Source organism: Oryctolagus cuniculus, chromosome 8, assembly GCF_051225735.1.
Source record: "Oryctolagus cuniculus isolate XC-2025 breed Fujian yellow rabbit chromosome 8, ASM5122573v1, whole genome shotgun sequence".
NCBI classification, from domain to species: Eukaryota; Metazoa; Chordata; class Mammalia; order Lagomorpha; family Leporidae; genus Oryctolagus; species Oryctolagus cuniculus.
The window spans coordinates 105,140,832-105,155,950 of NC_142874.1; the positions used below are offsets into that span (position 1 = coordinate 105,140,832).

At 38.9% G+C, this 15,119-nt stretch overlaps 1 protein-coding gene across 2 annotated transcripts in view; it reads right to left on the reverse strand.

Moving 5' to 3' along the window:
* Nucleotides 1–15,119, reverse strand: part of MMRN1 (multimerin 1) — a 68,043-nt gene that overhangs the window by 36,030 nt on the left and 16,894 nt on the right. For both annotated transcript variants that reach the window (XM_008267595.5, XM_017347406.4), the window contains exons 2-3: nt 12,703–12,822; nt 9,123–9,229 (exon numbers count right to left, since the gene is read on the reverse strand). In XM_008267595.5, coding sequence (XP_008265817.3) covers nt 9,123–9,229; nt 12,703–12,822 — 227 coding nt within the window. The remainder of the gene's footprint in view (nt 1–9,122; nt 9,230–12,702; nt 12,823–15,119) is intronic.

The following is a 15,119-nucleotide window of genomic DNA, read 5'->3' on the forward strand; positions in this document are numbered from 1 at the left end:
AACAGTTTTAAATATGATCACTTTTACCTCAGTGGAATTTAATAGCTAATTCAGCTGGATGACAATATAATTGATGTTATTAGAAGTTATCAATTTACTTTGATTTCAAATCATCCAACAATTCTAAATCAGATGGGGCAGTCCTTAGGGGGGACTGAGGCGGTTTATATTACATCACCTCTGACTCAGGAGACATCACTTTGCTGGTGTCATCCACGTCAAAAGAAAGAATACATCAATAACTCATAGATATCAATCAATTATTTAGAGACTATTAGAAAATGAGTGATTTGTGTTATGACTTATTTTCCTTCTCAGATAGTTTTATACTATTTTATTATAAGTAATATATATTGATTTAAGAAAGTAAAAACGCTTGCATTCTTAATATTTTATTTATATATTGATTAATATGATAATTGCTTTTATTGGGTTAGTTGTTAAATGTTTGAATATAACCACTTCCTCTTCACCTTCCAACTCTATCCTTATAATCAACAGGTAGATTTATTTGGGTTCTGGTGATTCTGAAGTGCAATGACACAAATTTAAACACAGAAGCATTTTACATTGGGTTTAGTTGCAGGGTTTCAAACTACTTTGCTAAAGCTTTATTATAGACAATAAAGATTTATTTTAAATTGCATTCTTATACTATAATGAATTCAAGACTCTTATTGCATAGCATGTACTTAAATGGAATTATGTTTTATTTCGTATCCTTCAAGAGCTAGCAAAGCAAGAAATTTCAGTCTCTCTCTCTCTGCCTCTCCCTCCCCAACCCCAGTCATGAGCATGCACACACACATGCATCTTCTGTCTTCTTGGATCCTATTTGATCTTGGAGTGGGACCTTTATCAAGTCATATTTCTCCCATGCTGCCCAGGTGAGTGATGAGGTATTGGGAATAGAGAGGGGCCAAATAAGGAGCATCAGAGTCTAACTCTCTATTGACCTTGAGGTCAAAAGAATTTCAGATAATATCATTCATGTGATCTAGAAAAATGTTATTACATTATAGACAAGGGAATAGAAAGAGACAGTCCAGAGAAAATCAGTAGACTTGAAACAGCAATTAGAAAAAAAGCTTTAAAATCAATAAGAAGGAGGGGAGTAGAGAATCCATAAGGAAAGCTGTGAGAAAGAAAAAAATGAAAGGCATTGAAAGGACTAAGAAGAATACATAGAAATATCAAAGGGAAGTCTCCTGTTTTCTTGCACACTCCAGTCTTTGATGGTTCACTCCTAATTATATGGAAATACATATTAAATGGAAAAATTAAACTTTGTCCATATTTTTGTGAAGTTTTAAAAGGATTGATCTGAAAGAAAATATAATTGGAAAAATACTTCAAAGTGTTGAATGACAAAGAACGGTGTAATTGCTCTTGTGTACATGTGCATGTAACCCTTCCCAAGTGCTCTTAGTGACGGTTCTTTTTAAATTAATTGTTTTGGAGGAACTAGGTGAGAAAACTGTACTCTGAAATAAAAGAACCAGCTACTAAGCACCACCCAAATATCCTGGAGATCTGTTGTCACGCCAACCATGAAACTTTTTTCTCCAGAATTCATTGGTTTGGGTCCCTGCCAAGGCTGTTAAAAACCTGAAATGCCCGTTTTACAAATTCAATACTTTATGTTATCTTTCCCCAGCTCTGTTTGTCAACTGGAGGTCAATACTTGCATTCATCTGAATTTATGGCCTGGGATTTAGCCAGTGGCAGCAGGAGCTGATAGGATCTCTCACCGTGGAGTCAGTTACTCTGCTATGATAAAGAGCCTTGTTGATCGATGTTCTTTTATTTTTTTTCACTTAGCAATCTTTCCGTTTCCCAGAATGTATTCTCTACCACAAGGACTGCCACAGATTCTAGGTTTTCCAAGCAATCCATCTTCTCTTTCACTTAAGCACAGACCTCTGCTTTGTTCCACACAGTGCAGGTTTCTAAGTCTCTTTTTCTTGATCCTTTCTAAGTGATAGGTACAGGAACAGAAGAACATTTATTTAAGTCAACTCATTTGAAAGATCTTTGTGCACATCAGATTTTTACAAAATGAAATATATTTTAAAAATTGGATTCTTTATTTTTTCTGCCAAGACAATTGCCCTTTTTCCCCTCCTGCAATGGAAACTCTGGCCTTGATGAATGAAAGACTTAGAGAGCCAAGGTCAGCATATGTCAAGAGCAAGAGCTACAGCCTCCTTATTAGGTGCTTTTTATTCCTTTTTTTAATTAGACAGGTTTCATTTGAAATTTTTCCTTCCTTCCAGGCCTTTGAGCCATATGGAGGAAGTCATTAATGGCATCTTCGTAATGAGGATGCCTGAACTCTCCCCCTCAGCACCAGCAAACCTTCCTGTGTGGCTTGACAAGATGGATTTCCAGCTGGTCCTGTAGGAAACTCCGAATGCTAGGCTGGTGAATGTTCCATATTTACACAAAAATTTACTGTAATTTACAAGGTAAATCGAAGTAGGCAGCTTGATGCAACAAAGATTAAAGGTATACAATGTTCTTTAACATAAATGTGTCATAATTTTATTATGCAAGGTACTTATAGTACATAATGTAATTTCTCAAGGAGAAAAGTAGTAAGCACCACACAAATACAAAAAATATAGATTTTCTCTCTCTTTTAAATACGGTAATTTTTTGAATGTATTGTAAAATAATCTCACTGGAGATGCCCTGTGTTTAAAATGTTAGTTCTAATAGTTCTTATACAATTTATGGAAATATTGTGTAGCATTTTAAAGCCAAATATCTTTCACATATTCACAGCATATTTAAGGGCCAGTTTATTTCACAACCTGTGCGTGCTCACATGTTTTCAGTAATACAGTTTATAAAATACATTTTTCCTGTATAGAGGATTTGATTCAAGCAGACTGGATTTTTTTTAAAGATCTGAAAAGAAATTTTTTTAATCCTCTCTAATCTAACTCTATTTGAACTTAAATTCTTGTCCTTTGTGTCAGTAAATCAAGCCACAATTTCCCTGTTCTACTTCAGAATATTTTAGAGACACCTACTGGAAAGGTGTGTTATTGCAAATTTTATGAAATAGGTTTAACTGTTGTCAAAAAATGTCTTGAAAACTGTTTCACAAAATTAGACCTTTTCCTGAAGACAAAACTCTATGACCTCAAAAAAGGTATAACAGGTGTAAAAGAATCAAAACTATGATTTTGCTATTAGACTCACTGCTCCTTTTTCTAGTAAAAGTCTGTTTACTTAGACTTTTAAAAAATTTGTTCCTTTTTGGTGATATGATGCGTATTTTTAAAAATTTTACATAATTGGGCCGTTGCTGTGGGGCAGTGGGTTAAATTCCTGGCCTGAAGCGCTGGCATCCCATATGGGCGCTGGTTCTTGTCCCGGCTGCTCCTCTTCCAAAGCAGCTCTCTGCTATGGCCTGGGATAGCAGTAGAAGATGGGCCAAGTCCTTGGGCCCCTGAGCCCACGTGGGAGACCCAGAAGAAGCTCCTGGCTCCTAGCTTTGAATCAGTACAGCTCCGGCCATTGCGTCCATCTGGGGAGTGAACCAACAGATGGAAGACCTTTCTCTCTCTCTCTCTCTCTCTCTCTCTCTCTCTCTCTCTCTCTCTCTCTCTCTCCCCCTCTCCTCTCTGTGTAACTCTGACTTTCAAATAAATAAAATAAATCTTTTTAAAAAAGATTTACATTTATTTGAAAGCTAGAGAGACACAGATAGAGAGACAGAATGTCAAATGCCTAAAATGATCAGAGCTAGGCAAATCTGAAGCCAGGAGCCAGGAATCCAGTCCAGGTGGCACAGTGCTAGAGCCCTCACTCTCAGACTCCCATGGTTCACACTGGTAAAACGATTGAAATGCACGCAGAGCTGGGACATGAACCCAGGCGCTCCAATATGGGATTTGGGCATCCTAAGCTATGTCTTATCCATGAGAACAAATCAAATGCCTGCCCTTTCTTTCTTTGTCTTTTTTTTTTTTTGAAGATTTATTTATTTATTTGAAAGTCAGTGTTACAAAGAGAGAGAAAGAGAGGCAGAGAGAGAGAGAGAGAGAGAGAGAGAGAGAGAGAGGTCCTCCATCTGCTGGTTCACTCCCCAATTGGCCACAATGACCAGAGCTATGCTGATCTGAAGCCAGGACCCAGGAGCGTCCTGAGGGTCTCCCACATTGGTGCAGGAACCCAAGGACTTGGGCCATCTTCTACTGCTTCCCCAGGCCATAGCAGAGAGCTGGATCAGAAGTGGAGCAGCCGGGACTCGAACCAGCACCCATATAAGATGTCGGCACGCACGCGGTGGTTTTACCCGCTATGCCACAGTATTGGCCCTGTGACTAAGACTTTCAATAAGATAATCTAGAACATAATTGTTAATACTGTATTTTGATTATCTGAGTTGCAGCTAAAGGGATGCAACAAATGAACATGTTGTGGATTAACACATCAAGGAAAACTGCCCCCATGGATTTTGGGTCATGATATCACTTCAGAAAGGTTTAAGGATGGATCCAAAGGAAGAGAGGGATGAAGAACAGGAGAGAGGGGTAGACATGTGGAGGGGAAAAAGTAAAAGAGAGTACAGTTGCTAGAAGCTCTGTTTTACTCTTGATCTATTGTTGTTCCTTGTATTTCTAAAGATCCCCCTACTGAAATCTAAATGAAAAGGAAGTTGTTATTTTTCAATTACATAATTCATTTTTTGTGGTGGGAGAGGAGGAAGGTGGGGAAGCAGAGATCATCAAAGTTTTCTAGGAATAAAGCAATCTGGTGTTTCTGGGGGCAGACACTGATACCTGGGTTATTCCAAACCTTGAATGTTCAGAAGAGGATTAAAGAGTAGATGGATCAAGCTGATTATTCTTACCCCATTTGGGGGCCACTTGTTATATGAGACAAAGAGGACAAGGCTGTCAAACACTGTTTATTCTTACAGGATACACAATTTTCTGTAAGACTTGGCACATATATAAAGTGTGATAAAAAAAAATGAAAGATGAGGGCTACTCCGCAGATAATTGGGTAGGTATCAGAATGAGAAAATGTGCTAAAAAGCCCCCGAGATAGAGACAACAAAGAATGATTCAGGGACAAATGGACACAATAATTCTTGATTCTACCAGTGTGTCTACAGCACTAATAAAAAATTCAGCAGTTTTCATGAACTGCAATACAAGCACAGAACAAGATGGGCAGAGTACTGTAGGGAGCAACAGGAGGTTCACACAGGATCAAAGCTGAATTACAGTTGATTGTATGACAACATGATGCAGTGTACACAGCTGCTATCACACTGTTACTTCCACTTTAGATTTCAACAGACAAGAGACCTTTTGACAACAGCTTAATCAACAGATACCTCGATTATGAACAGTTCCAATCATAGCTTTTGTGACAGAGGTCTTGATCAGAACTATTTGGAGACATTTTTGTCACTGGGAAGGAAGACAAAGATTTGTATTAAAGTAACTCCGCTCCCAGTTAGAGCACAAAATGTACTTAACAATCGAAGCTAAACCACTTAAATTCAATATAAATATTTCATTGGAGAAAGGAGATGTCTATCAAAATGATATTAAAAATTATCAACTTCCTTTTGTTTCTTATATGTGTATTTCCAAATGGCTTCCTATGCTTTTTTAAAAATTTTCTGTATTAGTGCACCATAGTGATTAAAAATAAATTCAGGGGAGGGGCATTGTGGTAAAGCCAATTAGGCTGCCAATTAGGGTGCTTGAATCCCACATGAGATCCAGTCTCAGCTCCTCTGCTCTCATCCAGCAGGTGGCATCAGTACTAGAGTTCCTGCCACCATGTGGGAGACACGGATGGAGTTTCTGGCTCTTGGGTTCAGCTTGGGCATTTGGGCAGTGAACCTGTAGATGGAAGATCTCTATCAATCTATCTTTATTTCTCTGTCATTCTGCCTTTCAAATAAATAAAATAAAATATTTAAAAAAGAATAAATTCATAGATAAGAAAGGAGGGAATATATAGCAACAGCAGTTCTCGTCAGGTATGGCCCACGGCATCTTTTGACCCCAAGACTTTGTTCTCTGCCATATTATCTTCACGCTGCCTTGGATGTGTACTAGGGTGTGTGACAACTTTCTAAAGTGACAGAAGCGGTGGTGGTGGGGCTTCTGGTGCAGCAGGTGACTTGGGAGGCCCACATTCCCTTTCGTAATGCTTGGTTTAAGGTCTGGCTCTGCTTCCAAGAGAGCTTCCTGCAAATGCATGCCCTGGAGGCAGCCGGTGATGGCTTACTTCTTTTGGGAGAACTGGATTGTGTTTTTGGTTTCTGGGTTTGGCCTGGCTGTTGCAGGCATTTAAAGAATGAACCAGTAAATAGAAGACCTCTCTCTCTGTCTCTCACTTTTTCTTTTTTTCTCTCTCCCTCTCTTTATCTCTGCCATTCAAACAAAAGGAAAAGAAATAAAAAGCTATAAAGTTCTAGAATGACACTGTAAAAATAAACATTTTAATCTTTTAGAAATAATCATGGAATTAAGATTCTCAAGATACCCTTCTTGAGGCAAGTACTATAGCGCAGGGAGTTAAGCTGCCTCCTGCAGTGCTGGCATCCCATATGGGTGCTGGTTCTAGGCCTGGCTGCTCCACTTCTGGTCCAGCTCCCTGCTTGAGCTTCTGCACCCACATGGGAGACCCGGAGGCAGCTCCTGGTTCCTGGCTCCTGACTTAGTTCTGGCCAAGCCGTGGCTGTTGTGGCCAACTGGGGAGTGAACCACCAGATGAAAGATTTCTCTCTCTGGCTCCCCCTCCCCTCCATAACTCTGCCTTTCACATAAATAAATAAATATTTAGATTTATTTTTATACATATATTTATTATATATTTATGTATTTATTATAAATATAATATTTATTTTACAGAGAGGCAGAAGTAGAGACAGAGAGAGAGATGTCTTCCATGTGCTGGTTCACTCCCCAAATGGCTGCAGTGGACAGAGCTGAGCCTTTCTGAAGCCAGGAACTAAGAGCTTCTACGGGTTTCCCACATGGATGTAGGAGCCCAAGGACTTGGGCCATCTTCTAGTGCTTTCCCAGGCCATAGCAGAGAGCTGGATCAGAAGTGGAGCAGCTAGGAATTGAACCATTGCCCATGTTAGATGCCGGCACTGCAAAAGGCGGCTACACCCAAATATTAAAAAAAAAAATGAAACCTTCTTCATGTAACAGAAATATAGAACTTAAAAATGAAATTCTAATAGTGTCTATGCTTTTAGACATTTAGAAAATACAGGCAAGAAACAAGTACATTGTTACATTCTAAGTATATTCGTGGAAACCAGAAGTCCTTTGATATTTGGATCTTTTTAGAATGTACTAAGTTACCTCATTTCCAAATATTTTCAATATATATTATATTTTATTTAAGAGTATATTTTATCTATTATGAATTCAGTACATATTCACACCACAGTCTGAGAATGCATTGAATTTTTATAACATGTCAAATTCAGGCCAGCCCAGAACAAATAGCATTAAAGTGAAATTTACCTACAGTTTCTCATTTTATGGGCTAGCAAAATCACATATAATATCCCTAACTAAGCTGCAAGATTCCTAGAGCTTTTGTATTATGATTTTTTTTCCTTAATGTGAATCGTAATGGCCTCTCCACACTTATATTAATTTTTAATCACAGTGTCTTACACTGTTGATTGAATTCCCCACCACTACTAATGGCCTTTCTTGTAATATTCATTCATTTAAAATATGTATGCTGATGCCATATCTTATTTTTCAAAGGAAACCTGTTTAAAGCCAAAAGCAAAATAATAGTCACATGGATGTTAGGCCACAGCGGGTTACCATGTGTTTGATCAGCCCTGCCAACGGAAAATCCTTAAAATCTCAGTTGGGAAAAAATGGCTCCATTAGGATAAAGTAAAAAGGAAAATTATTCATGGCATACTGGTATATACATGGTATATTCTTTAACAATGAATTTCACTCATATGCACATTATTTTGAGTAACTGAACTGGAACAAAACTAGAAGGCACTCATGTTTTTATATAGGGACACTTCTAATAAAAATTTAGTAAAAGTAAACATTAGTATTCTTGACAATAATACGTTCCTCTGCAGAATTTAGTTAAGAATAAGTAAAATATTTAGTCAGATTAGCACTTACCCATCACAATATGCTAAAAACATGGGAATAAATATTAAAAGATAGCTTATGAAATTTTAAGGTGGTATAATAGCCACTGAGTTAAGATGCTGTGTAAAGGTAACTTTAGTAACTAGCCTACATGCTAATTTATTTTGCTTCCAAAAGGAAAAAAAAAGTAATTCTGTTTGTTTACTTAAAGAAAACAGATTTCATGGAGTTCATAGATACAGTTCTAAGAATATGATACTTCCCTCCCTCCTTCTTCCTACCTATCTTTTTTTAAAAATTTGGTGATGACATATTTTAATTTACTTTATAGTCACAGGCTTAATGCTCCACTAAATAAGGAGTTCAACAAGTAAAAAGCAGAAAGAACACTGTTCACAGGAATACAGACAAGGGCTATAAACATTAATCAGACCCCCAAGATGTCAACTTCATTTGTACACATTAATTTCTTTTTGTACTCTACAAACTAGAAATCACAAATCAGGGGCCAGCGCCGTGGCTCACTTGGTTAATCCTCCGCCTTGCATTTCTGGCATCCCATATGGGCTCCGGGTTCTAGTCCTGGATGCTCCTCTTCCAGTCCAGCTTTCTGCTGTGGCCCGGGAGGGCAGTGGAGGATGGCCCAAGTGCTTGGGGCCTGCACCCACATGGGAGACCAGGAGGAGGCACCTGGCTCCTGGCTTTGGATTAGTGTAGCTCCGGCCGTATCGGCCATTTGGGGGGTGAACCAACGGAAGGAAGACCTTTCTCTCTGTCTCTCTCTCTGTCTATAACTCTACCTGTCAAATAAAAAAAAATTAAAAAAAAAAGAAATCACAAATCAAAGAAAATGTCATGCTTGTCTTTTGGCATGTTTCACTAAGCATAATGGTCTCCAGTTGCATCCATTTTGTTCTTTTCTGCAAGCAGCCACATATTCTACAGAATTTGTATACTTCTAATTATTATTACAAAGTTCGTCTCTGAGGATACCTTTCAGCTGACATTTTAGCCCACTGTATCCGGGACAGCACCTCCAATCCAAGGAAGTAACAATCTTGTGTTGCATCCTATAGACAGGATTTGATACCTTCTGAGATCTAGAGAGGAGAAAAATTGTGAGAAGATCAATTATTTGTCTCATATTAGTTTTTCAGTTGGAGTAATAGATGGAGAGTATATGGAACAATGCCTGAGATATTATAGGCATTTAGTAAATGTTAGCTGTTATTAAAATAATTCTTATTAAAATAAATTCTTATTAAAATAAATTTTTCATCAATATTATTGCCAAACTTAGATTTCTTTGAATATACTACAAAGAATGTTGTGGTTATACTGTTTGGTATTTTAAAAATTGATACCTATTCAATTCATTTTCTAAAGATACAGCTTTAACTGAAATGCTTTTAGCTAAACCAATGGGAAAAATCACTTAAATTCCAATTTCTAAAGTTTATATGTGGGGAATAATTTGTTTTATTTCTATTATTTTCTTTATAATTATAGCTAAAATTATCTGCATTTCCTGCAGATCTATATTAACCAACTTGAACAAGCTGGATATTAATGTTACCTAATCTAAATTATTATAACCACAGTCATTTTCAGGCTATATCTAAATCTCCTAAATGTTAAAATTATCCTATATACTATTTCTTTTACACACTATTTCCAGGAGGTGGGGGGATGAGATAGAGGGACAGAATCTTTAGTGAGAAAATGTTTCTTGGATGAAACCATGGAAAAGAAATGAAGGAATTGTAACATTTCCTATTCAGTATAATTAGTAACGGTACAAATTATAGGCTCAATCTATGTATGTAACAGTAAGTCATAAGCAAAATTTAAGCATATTATTCTTATATATGACTGATTTAGCTGATATTCATCAAGCAGGTCTGTGACATGGCTACGTACAATTTGGCTTAATTTTCATATTGGTCTATAATGGGTGTATTATTAATTTGATTTAATGAATAAGTAGATTAAGAACAGAGAGGCAGTTAATCTTATAGTATAAAGTAAACTGAAAATAGATCTTTGTAAAAATTAAGAGTGGGAATAGGAGAGAGGGGTGGAAGAGGGTGGGAGCGTGGGTGGGAAGGAGGATAGGTGGGAAGAATCACTATGTTCATAAATCTGTAACATGAAATGTATGAAATTTGTATACCTTAAATAAAATAAAAAAAAACAGATAAGTGAAATAATTTGCTTAACATCCCAGATCTAAAAGTGGTAGAGGAGTACATAGAGTTTGGATAACAGGGACCGAAACAGAGAAGGCAAGAAGGAATAAGTTCCGAGTGCGCATGGCTCAGTGTCAGGTAACTATGGTTATCACAGCCCGCAATAACCTGCTTTATGTTGATGAGCAAATAGAAGAAAGGAGCTCCAAGGCTCCAGTCACAAAGTAATATCAGAGAAGGGGACATGAGGATTACTCTGATCAGATCAGAGTAATTTTCTTCATAAAATTTTATTATTATTCATAATTTTATTCATAAATTGAAATGCTGTACTGTAGTCCATATAATTCATATTTACTGTTAAATAGAAATTTTAAAACGGGGACCAGCTCTGTGCCGTAGCGTTTTTAACCTTCACCTACAGTGTCAGCATCCCATGTAGGTGCTGGTTCAAGTCCTGGCTGCCCCACTTCCAATCCAGCTCCCTGTTAATGCTCTTAGGAAGCAGCTGAAGATGACCAAGTACTTGGGTCCTTACACCCACGTGGGAGACCCAGAAGAAGCTTCTGGCTCCTGGCTTTGGCCTTGTCATTCTCAGCCTGGCCACGGCAGCCATTTGGGGAGTAAACCAGCACATGGAAGATCTCTCTCTCTGTGTCTCTTTCTCTTTCTCTCTCAGTATACTCTGCCCTTCAAATAAATAAAATAAATCTTAAAAACATTTTCTAAATAAATAAAAGTGGTAGAGCTGAGATTTTTATTCCTGTTGTATGCCCACGCTGGCACACTATTGTTATTCCAGAGTTTATCACAGTCAACTAGGAAGTCTCCAGTCATCCACATGGGAATTCCCTGACCACACAGCCAGAAAGCATTGTAAGCAGACAGGGCTCCAGGAGGTTGGGCTTTAGTTTCTGCTAAAACATTATAGGTACTCAATATGTTCAAGGTTATTCCTCAGTTACATAATGAGCTACCAGATTGTTCCCACTTCCATAAGCACACTAATCATCTATCTACATTTATTTCAGTAAGTTCTATTCAGTAAATAACTGTCCAGTATGATATCATGTCCAGTCCAATAGGTAAAGTTAAAAATGAAGGCGACCAGGAAGGGACTTTAGTTTGTAGGGTGAGCTCAAGAAGTTAGTTTATTGTTGGGGTCAGGGTTCTTCCTTCAATTATTGTTGATGTCAGTGTTCGTGCTTTGGCAAATAAATACCTGTTGTTTGCAGCTCAGGCATAATCAAAGGAAAAGTAGCAAACATTCCACTGGGATTGAAATAGGGAATGAACAAACAAATCCATTTAAAGGCATACAAATATAGGCTATGAGAATAGCAATAAATACATGTGGTTTGTTTAAGAGCAGTGAATAAAAAAGGGAGTGGGGGAGTTCACCTTGAACCTAGAAGGGCCATATGATAGATGTTACTGTGGTAGTATTTTCATTACTAAAATTTAACAATGCACTCTTTGTGTCTCATGTTGACAGGAAAATTGTCACAAAGTGAGTAAATGCCAAAAGCACAATTGGAGCTCAGCTCTTTCAAGTCCCTGAGATGTGCTAAGCTCTCTGGACCATGAACCTTCACCTTCAAGGGACCAGGGAACACCTCAGTTTTATGTATCCTTACTGTGCACTCTTCCAGATTGCCCATGTGTCAGTTTCATTGCCTGAGTTATTTACATGACAATTTGCATAACATTAGCCATCATGGCCTGAACAACAACGTTAGTTTTTATTGCAGGCTTTTCAGAAACACCTTTTGCTGAGCTACTGTGACTGATAGATTCCGAGAACTTATCAATCACTCAGCCTTACATTTTGGGACAATGATATAGATTTTTTTTTTAAATGAACACCAAATAACAAGAGTCATCAAAATAGACACAATAAGAAAGGTCCCACTTTGCTCTTTTACTAGGCATACTTGCAATCAGTGGATTAGCAAACTGTAGAATATGAGCTAAATTATGGATGGATTTCCTTTGATCTAGTATGAAAAGAAATGACCAATAAATCTTCAAAATTATGTATGAATTTCATAAGGAATTAAAGGACAGGATTGTTGATCAGTTAAATAAAAATAAGAGTGATAGTAAAAAGAGAAACAAGTATTAGTGGTAACCTTCCTTGAACATTCACAATGCACCTGGCAGGCTAAGCATAGGCATGCATGATCTCCTAGGTTTCTGCAAACAACCATATGAGACAAGTGAGTGACATCTTGTCTCTGCATTTTAACTCCCTGAATTCATATAATTAATGTAATGTGATGACCCTTTCCCCATGCTACCACACATAAATCTGTACCTGGAATGGCTAACTTATCCCTGGCCGTAAGTCACTGTAGTGGCTATTGTTAAGAAAGATTACATACCTCTGAGCACAGGATCCACTGGTCCAGCCGCAGGGACTTCTGCTACCTGGAACATAAGTGGTCAGGGGGTCCAGGACCACTGTCGGGGACAGCCTAGTATGCACATAGGCACACCAGTTCCTAAGGAAAAGATCACTGTTGTTAGCAAAGAAATCACCAAAATTATTTCCATAGAAGAATATTTACTTCTGCCAGTATTGTAGGTCAGGTAACTTAAAGGATTGGCCTCTAGGTTTGACACATCTAGGTATGAGAAAAAAAATACATTACCACTTTTTGCTATGCTCCAAAAAAGTTATTTAAAAAAACTACAGACCAAAATTAAGAAAGAAAAAAATCAGATCTAAAATCTGAATCTGCAGTGTTTAGCCATAACAGGGGTCAAAATCCAAGGTTGATCTTGTAAGAAGTTTGAATATTAATATTGAGGTCAGGTACATAGGTCTAGGTCCATTACCTTGAGTAACAAGACAGAAGTAAATAAGTTGAATAATATGTTGTAAATAAATATCTAAATGTTAAAAAATGAAGAAAAAGCAACTTATTAGCAGATGATGTGATTATAAATAAAGCATAAAATATTCTAGAAGAAAATGTTAATAACTAATTGGAAAGTTCAACAATGGTATTAAGCTCAATATAAAATGTTTATAACTAACTTAAAATTTAATTTACATTAATTATGCCATAAGGTTAAGATCAGTTACATTTCTGAGCCGGCGCCGTGGCTCAATAGGCTAATCCTCCACCTTGCGGCGCCGGCACACCGGGTTCTAGTCCCGGTCGGGGCGCCGGATTCTGTCCCGTTTGCCCCTCTTCCAGGCCAGCTCTCTGCTATGGCCAGGGAGTGCAGTGGAGGATGGCCCAGGTGCTTGGGCCCTGCACCCCATGGGAGACCAGGAAAAGCACCTGGATCCTGGCTCCTGCCATCGGATCAGCGTGGTGCGCCGGCTGCAGCGGCGGCCATTGGAGGGTGAACCAACGGCAAAGGAAGACCTTTCTCTCTGTCTCTCTCTCACTGTCCACTCTGCCTGTCAAAAAAAAAAAAAAAAAAAAAAAAAATAAAGCCCTGGCCTGAAGCGCCGGCATCCCATAAAAAAAAAAAAAAAAAAAAAAAAAAAAGATCAGTTACATTTCTATGTACTAATTAACTCAAAAAAGATACAATTTATAATAGCAATAAACCCACAAGAATAACAAAAAGAATAATAAAAAATCCAACCAAAGAGGCCGGCGCCGCGGCTCACTAGGCTAATCCTCCGCCTAGCGGCGCCGGCACACCGGGTTCTAGTCCCGGTCGGGGCGCCGGATTCTGTCCCGGTTGCCCCTCTTCCAGGCCAGCTCTCTGCTGTGGCCAGGGAGTGCAGTGGAGGATGGCCCAGGTGCTTGGGTCCTGCACCCCATGGGAGACCAGGAAAAGCACCTGGCTCCTGGCTCCTGCCATCGGATCAGCGCGGTGCGCCGGCTGCAGCGGCGGCCATTGGAGGGTGAACCAACGGCAAAGGAAGACCCTTCTCTCTGTCTCTCTCTCTCACTGTCCACTCTGCCTGTCAAAAAATATAAAAAATAAAAAAATAAAAAAAAAAATCCAACCAAAGAGTACAGTATTTAATATATACAAATTTTAAGCTTCACATGAATTTCAGTTTTTCTCTGGTTATAATAGAATATCAGATTTATCTCCCTCGGTAGGGTTGGCAATTTGGCACACCACTTAAGACGTCACTTGGGATGCCCATGTCCTATATTGGAGGGTCTGGGTTAAAGCCCTGTCTTGTGCTTGCCGTTCCAGCTTCCTGCTAATGTATGCTATTGGAGGCAGCAGATGCTGACTCAAGTATGTGAGTCCCTGCCACCCACTTGGGAGACCTGGATGGAGTTCCAGGCTTCTACCTTTGTTCTGGCCCAGCCTTGGTTGTGGGCTTTTTTTTTTTTTTTTTTTTTTGACAGGCAGAGTGGACAGTGAGAGAGAGAGAGACAGAGAGAAAGGTCTTCCTTTGCCGTTGGTTCACCCTCCAATGGCCGCCACGGTCTCCCATGGGGTGCAGGGCCCAAGGACTTGGGCCATCCTCCACTGCACTTCCCTGGCCACAGCAGAGAGTTGGCCTGGAAGAGGGGCAACCGGGACAGAATCCGGCGCCCCGACCGGGACTAGAACCCGGTGTGCCGGCACCGCAAGGTGGAGGATTAGCCTAGTGAGCCGCGGCGCCAGCGGTTGTGGGCATTTGAAGGAACCAGTTGATGACTCTGTCTCTGTTTCTCTCTCTACCTTCCAGACAAATTTAAAAAAAAATCTCCTCTGGTAAAAATTATAAATCTGGACAAGATATGCAAAGTCACAATTTTCAGATACTGGAGAGCAAACCATGCAGCAGTATGATTCTTGAGGGACAGGTAACACAAGAGGTTAGCACTAC